General features: G+C 39.0%; 1 protein-coding gene across 1 annotated transcript in view; it reads right to left on the minus strand.

The window, feature by feature from the left end:
* Nucleotides 1-15,552, minus strand: part of LOC128706355 (platelet-derived growth factor receptor alpha-like) — a gene marked incomplete at its 3' end in the record, with an annotated part of 38,692 nt that extends 23,140 nt beyond the window's left edge. The window contains exons 1-5 of the mRNA XM_070081308.1: nt 15,548-15,552; nt 14,594-14,790; nt 9,302-9,559; nt 8,970-9,197; nt 7,633-7,798 (exon numbers count right to left, since the gene is read on the minus strand). Of these exons, the coding sequence (XP_069937409.1) occupies nt 7,633-7,798; nt 8,970-9,197; nt 9,302-9,559; nt 14,594-14,790; nt 15,548-15,552 (854 nt within the window). The remainder of the gene's footprint in view (nt 1-7,632; nt 7,799-8,969; nt 9,198-9,301; nt 9,560-14,593; nt 14,791-15,547) is intronic.
* Between the last annotated feature and the right edge of the window lie 556 nt (nt 15,553-16,108).

Raw genomic sequence — 16,108 nt, forward strand, 5'->3', positions numbered from 1 at the left:
ATCCTGTGATTTTTGTATAGCATTGTTATTTAAGATTGTGTACAATAGACTACTAAATAGGTATCGAGCTTGTATAACACATAATTTGAGTTAAATGCGGTATTCCTGTCATGTTTCAAGAGAGAAGATTCCGTTAAGTTTCCTTCTGTGACAGAAATGTTGGGTACAATAATCTGGGCTGCAGCCCATCCTGGTGGGTGATTACATGAGCTAAAATGGTTAAAGATAGCATTCGACTCCTGTCTGTCTTGATTGAGTATTTATGTTGGGCTATTCTGGTTTCCAGAGGTTTACCTGCTTGAGAGTTCACTGTTTGCATGGGACCTTGTAAACCCGACCAACTTTGTTAGAGGTTGTGTGTATAATCAACCTCTGTTTCACTCTCCTTGTATTTTTGAAAGTAAGGTTTATATTGATCTTTTTTAATGCCTCATGAGGGTAGACCAGGTTCTCATTGTATGGCGAAACTAGGACTTTTTTCTTGCAATCACTTCCATAGGTTCAGTTCTATAGAACGTCTTCCTTACTGACATTTTTTCCTTGACATAATCCCTGCCTAGGGTCAGGGCCGGATTAAGAAGTCTCCGGGCCCTAGGCTATTCAGATTGACGGGGCCCCTTTGAGTTACGGGTAAGCGAAGCGACCCCTTCCAGCTTGGGGGTGGGCGGGGTGGGTCGGTGTGAGCCTGTTTAAGGTCTAATTAAATACATTCTGGCTATTTAGATTAAATTTAATAGGGAAAGTACATCAAGACAACCAAAACCATTTACCAACAGCCATTATAACTATCTTGTTAAATCATGCATTTTAAAGAGAATAAACTCAAGACAGCATAGTATTACTAGATTAGGCTATTAAAGTAGTGACATCATGTACCTATTATATTCAGCATAACCACTACAGCACTGTTATTCCCTTTATAAATCACTGGCCATTATTGTTATCATTGCATCATGCATAAGACTATCAAATCATATAAACTCAAGAAAGTAAAGAGTTGTTTATATTCACAAGCACTTCTTAAATAAACTTTTTTCTGGATTTCATATTGGCAAAATCATCAATTATATTCTGAAAAATCAATATTTCTTGTTAGATCAGACTCAATGGTCAACAAGGCTTGGTTACACAATTTGTCTTGGCTCATTGTTGAACGGAGTTGGTTTTTCACTCTTTTCAAAACAGAAAATGAACGTTCTCCTTCACAGTTAGTAGCGGGAAAACACAGCTGTTCTGATGTAAACAAAGGCGTGTTGAGTGTTGCCATCTATGGTTAGGTTTATTTATTTTTATTTTATTTTATTTCATTATTTATTTTTGTTTTGATTAATTTTTAAAAATCAATTTTACTCTCCAAACACTTGAACTTTTTAGGTAGGGACCCCTTTGCACTTGCACCATGTGCGCAGTCTTGGATGAGCCCCTGAACCCCTTGGACCGCGGGGCCCCCAAATGCACGGGGCCCTAGGCAAATGCCTAGTTTGCCTATGCGGTAATCCGGCCCTGCCTAGGGTATCTCAGTTTTGTGGCTATGTTGAATATTTTGCTGATTTCCTCTTCTAAATACTCTGGACAGCAAATGCACAAGGCTCTCAAGAACCTTGTGAGCAACACACTCCTTTTCTTCCAAAAATTCGTGACTGGAATAGTAATGAATGTATGACGACACATTGGTGGATTTCCTATAGACAGTAAATTTGAATTTTCTATCAACACAATGGATTAAAATATGTAGAAACGGTAAAGTGTTGTTTATTTCATATTTTGTTTTGAACTTAATTGAGTCTAGGTAGGAACTCATCAATATTGTGACCCCTAGGCCATAGGTAAAGAACGTCATTTACGTATCTGAACCACCTAGCTTTATTGGGGAGAATGTTTTTAAAAAGTCTAGTTTCACTAAATTCTACATAAAAGTTGCTAAGAGGCTGAGGGGGGTTTCCCATTGCCATGCTTTGTTTTTGAGCATAATATTTTCCATCAACACAAACTATGAGACCTATTACATACTGTATCAGCAGCGCTCCACACAGTCTGGCAGAAGTTTTGGCGAAATATTAATCTAAACTCCTGTGTACGATTAGTCAGGCTCATCTGACTAATCGTACCTGCATTCGGGGTGACCTCCTTAACCGTGTCAAGGATCTCGACATGAGTGATAAGAAACTTGCCAGTTTCGACATGACTGCCGTATTCACCAATGTCCCAGCTGATCAAGCAATTGATCTTCTTTGCAGGGTGATTAACGATCATACAGAATTACCTGTACCTCGCCAGGATTTTGTGAGCATTGTCGAACTTTGTGATCGTTAAACTGCTTTAGGTTTGAAGACAAGAAGTATAAACAACTGTTAGGGCTAGTCATGGCCTCACCTCTCAGTGCAGTACTTGCCAATTTATATATGGAGGACCTAGAATCCAGAGAGATCCTTAGTAACATCCCTAGGTCAGTTACATGGATGCGGTACGTTCATGATATTTTGATCATTGTACCCAAAAATCTAGACGTACGTGGCATCCTCAACACCATCAGCACTCTGAAACCTACTATTAAATTTACACTACATCACCAGTTCTTTTAGATCACTACACTCTCCCCTACACTTCATGTGTGACTGCAAGAAACGTGCAACACGTATCCTCAACAAGACCAACACCAGTCAAGTTGAAGAAAGGTCTCCAAGTTACATAGTTTTACTGCTCAACAACGTTGCTAATAACGTTTCAAATATGTTTGACAGAAAACTGACTAAAATCTCTACCAGCTCTTCATCTACTATTAGGAACCTGATACGAAATCTCAAGCATGATTCTGACACAAATACAGGAATTTACACTATACCATATGAGGGTGTGACAAAGTATATGTGGGGGAAGCAGCCAGATCGCTGGACATTAGGATCACCGAACACAAAAATGCTTGCAGAAATGATGACCGTAAAAACGCGTGTGTTCAACATAGGGAAGATGTTGGACACCTCATGAATTCAGTGAGACTAAATTAGTCATTAAAGAAGACGATTTAAGATGTAGAAAATGCATAGAAGCTGCCCTAATTCATGTTAGTAACACTATAAAGTAAAATCTGGTAGTTACAGTATCTCAAAATTGCTAGTCAACAGGATATTACCCATTCTGGAAACTGCTGTTATATGATATGAACAGGTCCCTCTGTAGCCATCCGTCTCACCACATTAGTTCCACTACTACTACTATGACTACTGCTACCACTACTACCTGTACCCACGCGACACTTCACCGGACTCCTGCCATTATATATATACGCGTTTCCTAAGTATTCTCTGTATTAGGACTCAGAAGCTACTCGTGGCGAAACGTTTCCTTTAATAAATGTACTGAACTGTACATAAGTGTCTTTTTTCCACACCAAAGCTAAACGTGATGTAATTATAGTTTTTTTCCTTCGTGCACTCAGAATCTGCAGCAGTGAGTTCCTTGAGGAAGAATGCTCTCTTATTGAACAAGTATTTTCTAAACTTCACTCCCCTCATCACTTCATTAGAGACTGCAGACGACTGATATTAATCATCTTTAACACACCCAGAGAAGACAGCAATGACTGCAGCAAATTATACATCGGCGAAACATCCAGAGACCTTCAAACACTTAATTCGGAACATCAGTACGCAGTCAGATCTGTCGATCCAAGAAATGCCTGTGCACACTATACTGCTTAAATGTTTATATTTCCAGACAGAGGTATCGTGATGGGGGATTTACACTGTATGTCCGAGATCGCTTGAACTGTTGCCTAAAAACGGGCATGAAGTCTGAAATAACACCTTCAGACTCTGGATTGAATTTTCAGAGGGGTATAAAAAATGTTTTGTAAGAGTTATATACAGTCTTCCAAACTTGGATAGGGACCAGTGGGGACTACTTTGGGAGGAAATTGTTAAGGCCACAATGTACAATAATGTAGTAATTCTAGGGGATTTTAACTTCAGTCAGATTGGCTGAAGTTTCTAAAGCAGTTTATTACAGAACCTACAAGGGGAAATAACCTGCTTGACTTGGTACTGGCAAACAAAGAAACCCTTGTTAATAATTTAGAAATTACAGAGGAACTTGACACAAGCGACCACAAATCAATTATCTTTAGCATTGAATGGAAGTATGATAGTAGAGATAACTCAGTAACGGTCCCAGATTTTTGCTTAGAAGATTATAATGGGCTTAGAGAACACTTGTCATCTGTGGACTGGGGTAAGAAAGAGATCTATCAATATGACAGCTTTTTAAACATTATACATGCTGCCCAAAGAACGATTATTCCTCATAAGGAAATAAGACCAAACAGAAATGACCAGATATGGGTGAATAATAGACTAAAACCATGGATAGTTTCAAATTTAGGTTGGACAAATACATGCGTGAGAGAGGTTGGATTTGCGTGGGACTTGCACATAAGTAAGTAGATTTATCAAAGCTTATTGCTGGGTAGCGTTAAAAATGAGTTGGACAAATATGCTGTTAGTTGGATGGATTGTGAAGGGCCTGCCTAGTATGGGCCAACAGGTCTGCTACAGTGTTCCTCCTTTCATATGTTCATATGTCTGCCTAGTAGGGGACTGAAGCTAAAACCTTAGGTAACTTCAAATTTAAGTTGGATAACTACATCAGTGAGAAGGGTTGGATATGAGTGGAATCGTATTTTACTGCATTTGTGTCTAATATTCTTCAGTCATTTATAGAGGTAGCAGGTGTAGTAATTATGTAAAGATGATGTAATCAGTCCATCAAACTTGGAGAAAGAATATTTGAGGAAGTCACTCCGTTCTCGCTCATAACTAACAGTTAAGCGATGAAGTTGTGAAAGATGTCCTCTGTTCCAAGATACCGTTGTGTTGTTGTACCTGAAAGCTATTTTGAAAGTGGAATAAAATGTGTAAAAAACATGCAACAGTTGGGCTTCTTCAGGAACGATATAAAACTGCAGCATGAGAACTGAATCTACTCTGTAGGGTAAACATTTCAACAATAATGATACCCAAATGTTACACGTCTTACCCATCAAACTGCCTCTTGTATCAACTCTTCCAGACTTTACATCCACCTAGATCATGTACTTCTTCATCTATGCCCACATAAAAAACGCCACCTTTCCTGGAACCTTTAACTCCACAGGAAACTCTTCTGCTTCATCAACCTTCCCAGCTTTAATTTTCCTAGCCTGCACCACCAGCAGAAACACTGAAAATCTCCAACGTATGAGACGTCATCACCGTCCCCACAGATCCAGCAACCACAGCTTCCCTGACCCTCCTGACCCACCTGCATCCCAAGCTACTCCGCCAGGCCTGCCAGCCACCGCCTCAACTCTCACTGTAACTGTTGAAGATCAAGATTCAACACACTTCTGATGAAGAAATTGAAGATGATTATACCTCAGGCCTCACGCCTCACCTGGTGAGACCAATAATTCTTCATTACTTCTACGAACAAGAACACCAATTTCGCCAATAAACTCCATCTTTCACTCTGCAATAGAACTGTTATTACACCTCCGTCGCCGTCGCTTCATATCAAAGCAAGTCAAAAATTTTGTGAAACAATTCATCGAAGACTTCAACAGCTATATACAGTTCAGTACCTACCAAAACAGTTGTTCAAAAATCTCAATAGTGTAATTCCAAATAAGACAGTAAACAAAAGTGATTTTTTCCGCCTAAGGTTATACCCAAGCTGAATAATGATACTTGTCATCATCAAGCGCTCCACTGCTGGGTTAAAACCTTCCTCTATACGATTGAATACACTGCTCTCCAACTATATTCTTCGTCTGTCCCCACTCCCCTGCTCTTTTCTTTTCTTAGAGCTAAATAAGGACACTCATCAAACCTCCAGAGAGCCTCATTAGCCACCCGGGAGCTCTGACTGCGGCCCAAGCGCTGGGGGAGGTTACAATTGGACCTAGATTTTGGGCGAGTACAGAAACTCATTCCACCGAGAACATCGGTCCTTAGACACCAGAGATGCAACTCTGACTCCTGCTGTACCAACACCTCTCCTACTTATTACGAGCTCTGGGAGAGTGGGAATGTACCAGACAAGTCTGCTCAGTTGGATGTGACACACCATTATATACTCTGGACGGGAGTTATCACTTAAACCGAAGATGTGCTGTGCCCCAACTACAGGAAGTCTTTGACGATTGTAGTTTACTGCCTCACCACATATGCGGAAGACTTACCGCGCCCTCGCCATAGGGCTGTAAACGGTACTCCACTTAACCAATAAAAGATTAACCAAGCTGCCCCTGTTCAAGGGCTGCAAATAGAGCATCTCTTGTACATACCCCGATACTCTTTTGGAACTCAGTGACAGGTTACCAGCTTGCAAAGACCCTTGTCAGGAGTGCGTTCCCAGGAAATATATTATCATTATTATGTCAAGAAGAGGAACGAATGGGTAGAATATACAAAGAGAGATACAGAGATTACAAAGAGTGAAGGACAGAGGAGATAACGAGATGAACAGTGGTGAGTGTGTTGCTCTGTAAGTAGTTTAACAGTCATTAACAATCATGATTTTTGAGTGACTCCCGAAATAATTTTTCGGTTTCACGTGAGGGGATTGATTTAGGTTAACTGTTTAATTTAATGTGTTTTACTTATTTTCATGTATTATTTATTATGATGAACCTTATGTTGGATCAAGGAATTGATAAAGCTAATGTATCACAGTGTTAGGATGTGTATTTGATGAACTTTATAACGTAATTTACTCCTATCTAATACGTCAGCGTTATCTTATTGACCCACAAGATAACAGACATTATTTAATTTTTAAAAAGAAATCAACGTCAGTTTATATTTAAAAAAATATAAATTTCGATTTGTGGAAACCTATAAAAGCACAATACTTTCTTTGTGAAAATTCCTGAAGGTTGAAAATTTGAAGCCAATCAGAGGAGGCACTCTCCAAGTATCTCATGGATTCCAAATATTCCAAGAGTTTTAACTAATTTATACACTTATAAATCTTGAGATGTGATCTGCAGGATGTGGTTAGTATTGTGAATACTCAGTGAGGTGAGGCAGGGCTTTCTTTTCATTTACATTTAATCCTCTCTGAGTTATTACGAGTTTATCCTTCCCGGAGATTTTTTTAAGTGGAGTATCTTCCCTTGACTGCAGTGGCGTTGCATTTTTCGAATGTTGGTGTTGCAAAACAAAAAATATTCCACTAACATGTACTTTGTTAATTTGGTTGACTTTTTTTGATATTATATCTTATTTAGTATGAGGTTTGTTATATTGACTGGATGAATCACTTCATTACAGTAATCTATTAGTTAGCTCCTGAGGTGGTACATGACGGCCTCCATATTCTCATAGAAAGTATTTGAGGTATATATACACTGAAGCAGAGTATGAGGGTACGGTAAGTTTTAGAGTGCTTTTAGGAGGGTAAACAAACTGTTCAGAGGCCATAATTGGTTGCAAAAGCGCATTAAGAAAATTAGTTACATATATAGAAATAATTAATAAATAACCTGCAGCATAATGTAAAACTGATTTCGAAAGTATTTTATATGATAATCATGTACAGCACTAGCAATGTATAACATACAATAGTAAGCCATCAGAAAACAGTATAATATCTCACCTTTGACTCAGTGACAAGAGTGACGAAGGAGGATCCATCAACAATTCAGTTGTGTCAATATGACCGCTGACAGGATTGATTTCATTTATGAAATGTTTCCGATGACGTTGCATGAAGTCAAGAAGATTACCATGGGGACAGTACTCAACCAGGATCCACAGCTCTCCTAAAATTATTAATTTCATTTAAATAAGGTGGATTATGCTCAATTATGTTCTTATGGCAAGTTAAAGTATAGAGAGACAATGGAGCGATAATACTTTAAACTTACCTTTACTTAATTTAAAATCAGTTAAAAAGGCAATCAGTTATATTTTCTAGGCAAACGCCATTAAATTTTTAACTTATGAAAAATGCAAAAATTTATCAAATTCTACACAGATCTGTGTAGAACACAAAGAGAAAAGTCATTGTAATAAAACCTTGCTCTCTGTGTATTTATTTTCTTTTTGGAATACATTGTATTAAAAGTAACAATGATATACTGTATATTATTTACAAGGCAAACTTTCTTGAACTTATTAAGCAAAGTTTAAATTTTTTTTAAAGGAAATTTCAAGTGGCTGGAGAAAAATAACAATGCTTAAATTAATTGATGTTAAAAAAAAAGGAAACATTGGAAGACAGTTTGAAAAGAAAGAGAAGGCAAAAAAAAAAGAAGCTATTTTGGAATCAAAGTAACAAGAGAGTTAAAGACTGTGAAAAAAAATGCCTGGAGGCAAAAATTAAAATTACCGTAGTGGTGCCATTTATCTCATTATGGTGATCATTTTCCTCTAAGGACAGATGATCCAAGAATAAGAAAACAATTTTAGCATCAATAGTTATCTTTTCAGAAGTTCAGACACCTATAGAGCATCTCTTAACTATTTTGTAGAGACGAAAATTTTATTACAGAAAATATTATAGGAAATTCCCTTTACTGTTTATCTCCTTCACATACGCATTATTGTTTTTTATTTTTATTTAAGATCAGAATGAATATCTTTATTTCCATCATATTATAAACTCATCAGATCTCTAAAACATGTTTCCTTCAATAACTGTCTTGATGCTAATGAAGTGCTCTAGATCCAAATTGGAGCTACACTTAATTTCCTGGATCAAACCTGATTACTTTCACTTCTGCTGGAAATGTATGATCATTACAGTTTAGAGCTTTCCTGTTTGAATTATAATAATAATTATATCCCTTATTCAAATAATATTTTCAGTAATCTTTATCACCTTCATTTCCATTTAAAAATCTAAAATTCATTGAAACATTTATGTATTATGAGCAATGTTGACTTTGTGATAGAAATGTGATAGAAAAGTCGACAGTGAGTTAACTTTACCTTTTCCAATGTGAACAGTGTTGGCACCAATAAGATTAACAATATTGAGATGCTTGCCAAGGTGAAGCATGATCTTGAGCTCGAGGGTCAGAGCTCGTGTCTGAGATGTGTCAGCCTGACTCTTGCACATTTTGATTGCGACTGTTGTTGTTGGCTCACTGTCAATATGCAGACCTGTTACCACAGCTTCCACAACACGACCAAAGGCTCCAGAACCCAACTGCTTACCTGTGAGCACATATATATTAAAGTTGATCTGGAAAATTCAAGTGACAAAAAAATAATGACAAAAAAAATTAGATTAATACAGCATACAAACAAATTAGCCTTACCAAGTTTGATATTCTCTCTAGGAACTTCCCATTCTATATCATATGGCAGCAACTCGGCTTGTTCATCAGCTGTGCAGTTCGGGTTCAGTTGGCAAATGTTGCCCTTTTTAAATAAACATAACTCGTTGTTATAGAATTTTTTTCGGAATTTCATTTCCTTTTTTACTTTCTTGACCAAGACAAAGATGATCAACAAAAGTACGACAACGGCAGTGCTTGCAAGCACAATTAGTATATTGTTGCCATTTCGTCCAGTTTCTGTTGAACAAAAAAAATCGAAATTTCCAAATTAGATAATTATATGACAAACTTTAAAAAATCATAAATATATTAAAATTTTTAGTCTTAAAAAGTTAAAGGCATGTGGTAAGAAGGGAAAGATCCTTTGTATTTTGCACAAAAATTGAGAAATGTGTTTCCTGTGTGGGAGGAGTGATACACAACAGTGAACTGAAACTTCAGAAGTTTCAAACTTACTGCCGAAGAAGATAACTTTTGTTCAAAGAGTTTGTACATCGTATCAAAATTTAGCATTTGAAGAATCCGTGATAATGTCTAGAAATGGATAAATGAGAAACTGTTAGATATCTTTATTCCGGAACATTTTGTCTAAGCAGTAGCCTTCTTCAGTCGAATACAGAGAAGGCAGAGGAAACAGTGGAGAAGTAAAGACGATGTAATCAGTCCATCTCCTTCGTAAAAGTAGTTTTAAGGTGGTCAGTCCCTCAGTAAAGAAAAAACTTCTGCTCCATAATCTGGAACATTGTTCCAGACTATGGAACAGACTATTGACTGATCACCTCAAAACTACTTTTTCGAGGGCAATAGACTAATTATATTCTCTAAATCTGCTTCCGGTGTTTCCTCTCTATTCTGAAGAAGATTATATTGTAGGAGACAAGTTTCTGAATAAAGATACTTAACTGTTGCACGTATCTTATCGACCTGTCAGTATTATATGCCATTGTTATAGATGGTATAAACCTTGGTAATAAATACCGGCAGGTTGAAAGTTAAAACACATGTGCAGCATCTGGTTATCTTTATTGTAGACGTTTCGCCATCCAGTGGCTTTATCAATACAGATTCTAGGACATAATTGGAAGACAGTAGAACTATATACAAAAGATCAGGTAATCAGTCCCTCAGCCTTGGAGTTACTGTTCACAGCATCGTGGTGGAGGAGAATCTGGAGCAAAGGCAAGAAGACTGGCGGTTATATAGGCGTCAGTGGATCAGGACGTGCAGCAGACGAGGGCATAGTCACTGGTAGGTGGGATTCCCCAGTGGAAGTAGGTCCTTCCCAAAGAGTAGGGTAAGTTGTAGCAGCCGTGAAGAAGGTCTTGTAGATGTCCTCTGAACCAAGATTCCATGATGTTGCAGTGTCTGACAAGTTGTGCAAGAAAGGCATAAAATACCGACAATATGATAGTTAAGACACATGGGCAGCATCTGGATATCTTTATTGTAGACGTTTCGCCATCCAGTGGCTTTATCATTACAGATTCTAGGACATAATTGGAAGACAGTAGAACTATATACAAAAGATGAGGTAATCAGTCACTCAGCCATGGAGTTAGTGTTCACAGCATCGTGGTGAAGGAGAATCTGGAGCAAAGGCAAGAAGACTGGCGGTTATATAGGCAGAAAATAGGAAGAAAATAGGAGGCTGAAGTTTCGCACAGATGAGTTTGAGAGTGAGAGTGAGAAGGTAAGGTAGGAATGGTCACCAGCAGTGATGGTGGCAGCAACATTAAGTGGCAAGTGGTTCACAGTTCAGGAAGAAGGAAGATGAGGAGAGTTCATAGAGAAGATGTGAAGGCAGGAAATCGATTCTCTGTTCTCCAAGACGAGTGTACTTCAGTGGTTAGTGAGGTTGAAGGTACCACTGATTCCCTTGCTAATAGTAGGCGATTCTCAGGTAAGATATATGGACCGTGCATTTTGTAATAGAGACAAAAAGGTCAGACAGAGAGTGTGCCTTCCAGGAGCTGGTGTTGGTGACATAGTCAGCAGGTTGGATAATATTATGGCAGGTAATGGAAACAAGCCCATTATCTGTCTTAGTGCTAGGGGTAATGACACTGGTCTAAGGGAGGGCTCCAAGTCATATGTAGCATCTTGCCTTGAAAGGGAGTGGGCAATGAATGGATGTCTAGGGCAATTAGCATGAATTGCTTGCTAGACAGGTACTGCAAGGAACTTGCAATCCCATTCATTGATAACTGGGACCTATTCTTTGGCAAATGTGATATGTGTGCAAGGGATGGGGTTCATCTCTCTGGGGATGGAGTGGGTGAATTAGCCAATTCGATTGAGAGGGTAATTGATGATTTGTCTAGGAATTTAAACTGATAGATTACAGAGGTATGGGTGTTTGTCGGAAACAATCAGGCTGCAGCATTAGGGTTAAAAACAGCAGTTATTACCGGGATACCTCAGAGATATGTTTAAAAGACAATATTCAAAATAAAGTTGTTAGTAATGGCAAATCAATTGATCAACAAACAAAGAGAGATAGTAGAGGGCAACGAGTGACTAGCTCCCTTCAGGTTTACTATACAAATAATAGGAGTCTAAGAAATAAGATAGATGAGCTAAGATTACTTGCAAGTGTAGGTAATACAGTATAGATAATATTGGTATAACAGAGACCTGGTTCAACCTGAAAGATAGAGTAATGCCTTCTGAATGCAACATACAGGGTTATAAACTATTCCACACTGATAGGGTCAACAGGAAGGGTGGTGGTTTGGCGATGTATGTCAGAGAAAATTTAAATTGCTGTCTTAATTAAACATGATATAAGATTAGAAACATCGAACACAGAATCTGTTTGGCTACAGTTTCTCGAGGGACGTGACATATTAATTTTGGGTGTGATTCATAGGCCCCCATACCTTAATAAGGAGGGCAGTAAGCTGTTATGGGACGATATTCATAAGGCATCTAGATATGAAAATGTTGTTATAATGGTAGATTTTAACATCAGACAAATTGATTGGAACAGTATGACAAGAAATCTTGTGTCTAGTGTCTTTCTTGATATGGTTCAGGAATGCTTTTTAGAACAGGTTGTGACAGAAGCAACTAGAGGAAACAGTCTGCTTGACTTGGTTCTTGCCAACAAAAATTCACTAATTAATAATCTTGAGGTTAATGATGAGCTTGGGGAAAGTGATCACAAATCACTTAGCTTCAACATATCATGGAATTACACAGGTAACTGCAATCAAATCTCTGTCCCAGATTTTTGCTTGGCCGATTTCATGGGACTGAAAAATTACCTAGGTGGACTAAATTTGGATGTCCTGACTATGGGTCAGGTAGGTGATCTTGATTGCCAATATGACTTTTTTCAGAGCATAGTTCTAGCTGCCCAGAGAACTTTTGTTCCGAGTAGGGAAATTAGATCTAACAAAAATGATCCCAAATGGATGAACACTAGATTAAAACATCTCATTGGTCAAAAGAGAGGCATATATAGGCGTATGAAAAGAGGGGATGGGCAGTTAAGAAATCAATATATTCACTGAAAGAGAAAAATAAAAAAAGGAATAAGAAAAGCAAAAAGGGATTTTGAGGCTAAGGTCGCAAGCGATTCAAAGACTAACCCTTTAGTGTTCACAATAAAGCTAACAATATTCTTGGCTTCATATCTAGAAGCATAAATAATAGAAGTCCTCAGGTTGTTCTTCAACTCTATATATCCTTGGTTAGGCCTCATTCAGGCTATGCTGCTCAGTTCTGATCACTGTATTACAGAATGGATATAAATGCTATGGAAAACGTACAAAGGAGGATGACAAAGATGATCCCATGTATCAGAAATCTTCCCTAAGAGGATAGACTGAGGGCCCTGAATCTGCACTTTCTCGAAAGGCGTAGAATTAGGAGGGATATGATCGAGGTGTATAAATTGAAAACAGGAATAAACAAAGGGGATGTAAATAGCGTGCTGAAAATATCCAGCCAAGACAGGACTCACAGCAATGGTTTCAAGTTGGAAAAATTCAGATTCAGGAAGGATATAGGAAAGCACTGGTTTGCTAATAGAGTTGTGGATGAGCGGAACAAACTCCCGAATACAGTTATTGAGGCTAAAACGTTGTGTAGTTTTAAAAAAATGTTAGATAAATACGTGAGTGGGTGTGGGTGGGTGTGAGTTGAACCTGACTAGCTTGTGCTGCTGGGTCTGGTGCAGTGCTCCATCCTTGAGTGGAGATGATCAGACTGGGTGGGTCATTGGGATAATCTGGGGGGTGGGTCATTGGTCTAATCCAGGGGGGGGACATGGACCTGCTCCGCATGGGTTAGGAGGCCTGTTGCAGTGTTCCTTCTTTCTTATGTTCTTATCAGGGGCTTACCTTTCAACCTGAGACCATGTTTCTCCTTACGCCTTTGCTCACTATACTTATCACTATCTCTTTTTCTAGCCTCACCTTTTCCTTGCCCCTTCCCCCCACCCCTGTGACTTTAAGTGGCACTACCACCAATGGTTTTTTACCCGGTCTCTGGGCCGGTGTCAGGACATCATCACTGTCAGATGCACCAGCCTCTCTTTTACGAGATTCGCCTGATATTTGCATGTCCTCATCGACACCCTACTCCCTGTGCACCTCAACCTCCGTCTCACATACCCTCAGTGACATCTCTTGTCTGCTACCCTCATTACCAACTTCACATATCCTGCCCTCCTCCACAGGTTCTCCATCCTGTACATTATGTTGACTTCATTGCTCATTATGATGATCCTGTAAACTTTGTAACAGAGTTTATTGCATCCGACACACCGGTACCCAATTCCTCTGGACCCGCCTCATCCTCCAATCTGATGACCTCACTGACCTGTGTAACCTCCGGTAGAGTTACACACTCCTATAAATGACCCTCTACCATCTCACTCCATGTCTTTTGAGCCTCAGAATTCCGTCCTGGAATCTGATTCATCACCAAACTATCCCTCGCCACCCCCTTCCCTGCACCGCGAGTCTCAGACACTGCTCGCTCAGGGCACTGAGCAGCCATATGTTCATAGGCCCCGCACAGTCTACATGTGCACCTCTGTCTCGCATATGAGACATATATCTGCGTCCTGAAATCACTCAACACCATATAAGACGGTATGGATCTTTGCAGAGTCATTTTAAGGGCAAATGTGCCCTCACATATGCCAGCATACATACCCTCATTCCACCGTCCCATTGTTGCTAAATGTATAATGCCATATACTTCAAATGCCGCACGTATATCCTCCTCATCAGCCTCAAAAGGCACATTCCCTAACTTTACCCAAGTGTAGTATGTACTTGGATACATCTTTCATCCATGCCTCCAAATCTGGATTAACAATCATGCACACTTCCTGGCGCTTCTCCACCATCTTGTCGTAGTTCTTCACCGTCACAAACTTCACAAATATCCTCGTCGAGCCGTTCAATGCAACGCCATACAGGTCTTCATTGTTGATACCACAGGTGTCGCTCAAGCTGGCAAGCAACAGAATGGATTTTCTAGTTGTACATCGTGTCTTTCAAGATCTCAATGCACACAGTGTTGGTTCCCCTCCCTGTGGCTTGCGCCATCATGCGAAAATTACTAAGAGCTACCAACTGGTGCGAGTGCTGTTGCTGACGTCTGACCTCTACCAAGGGTTATCAACGAATGAATGCTTACACTTAAAATACACTAAATTTGCATTAGTATAAAGATATTCATATTGTAACAGGTACACGTAACATCACTGCATTCGTCTACATGACAAGAAAGACCGTTATGCAAAGATAGTATCATTTTTCTTTTTATAACTTATGCTCGAATAGGTGACTTTATTGAGAGAATTCTTTAGAGTTCCTGTGAGGGAATAGTTCGTTAGATAAGTGAGGAAGCATGAATGAGTTGTGGTGCTGTAATTAGCTGAATGCTTGTTAGGCATTGGGCACACAGCATTACCTCCACTTCCCCTTACTCCACCTGGTGGGAGTTAACATGTGACTCTCCTGGCTAGTTGACGTTTCTTGGCTTTTGGCACACATCAAGTCTATAAGAAAAAATAGTTCCACTTTTGTCTATTGTTTTGTTATGTACCAGACCGATTTAACTTGCGTAATTTAACGTAATTTTTCATAGTCTTCGCCATTTCTTTTAAAGGCCTTCTGCCTTGTGAGTGACTATTGATCCTGTTGATCAGACTGTCACGCGAGACAAGGTGGGCAGGTTGATTGGGCAATTGATCAAAAACTTTACCTCATCTTTAACTGAACATTGCGATGTGACACTTTGCCTTCGTATTTGATCGTCTGTGGTCATCAACGCCTTGCAGTAAACTTCTATCAGTTACCCAGACAGCCTATAACGTCTGTTAAACAACCACTGGCATCTGTATTTAGTCTTGGGCTGAAGTTTATACCAGTCACTCCCACTACTGATTAACTCTTCTTATATAGGCTTCTTGTCCACACATCATGAATTCTGAGAGCTGCTTGCCACATCCTTCGGCACATCGGAATTCCATCAGTCTGTGTATTATTGGCGTGACTTCATGAAATTTATTTTATTTTTCATTGTGAATCAGTTACGATCATTCATGTTTCACATTTTTGTATATCAATCAAATTCTTATAACTTATTCTATATATTCTTTTCATAAAAAGGTGTAGTAGTTTCAATTACTCTTTGAGGGTTCAAAAGGGCCGTTATACCTTCACCACCATATGAAATTTCACCTACATTATTACTGCCATCTTCCGTCATCAATGTTGTAAGTTTAGAGTTTGCTGTTGTCCCTTGAAAGTCACAGTCTATGTT

The sequence above is a fragment of the Cherax quadricarinatus genome, unplaced genomic scaffold (genome assembly GCF_038502225.1).
Source record: "Cherax quadricarinatus isolate ZL_2023a unplaced genomic scaffold, ASM3850222v1 Contig2284, whole genome shotgun sequence".
NCBI lineage: Eukaryota > Metazoa > Arthropoda > Malacostraca > Decapoda > Parastacidae > Cherax > Cherax quadricarinatus.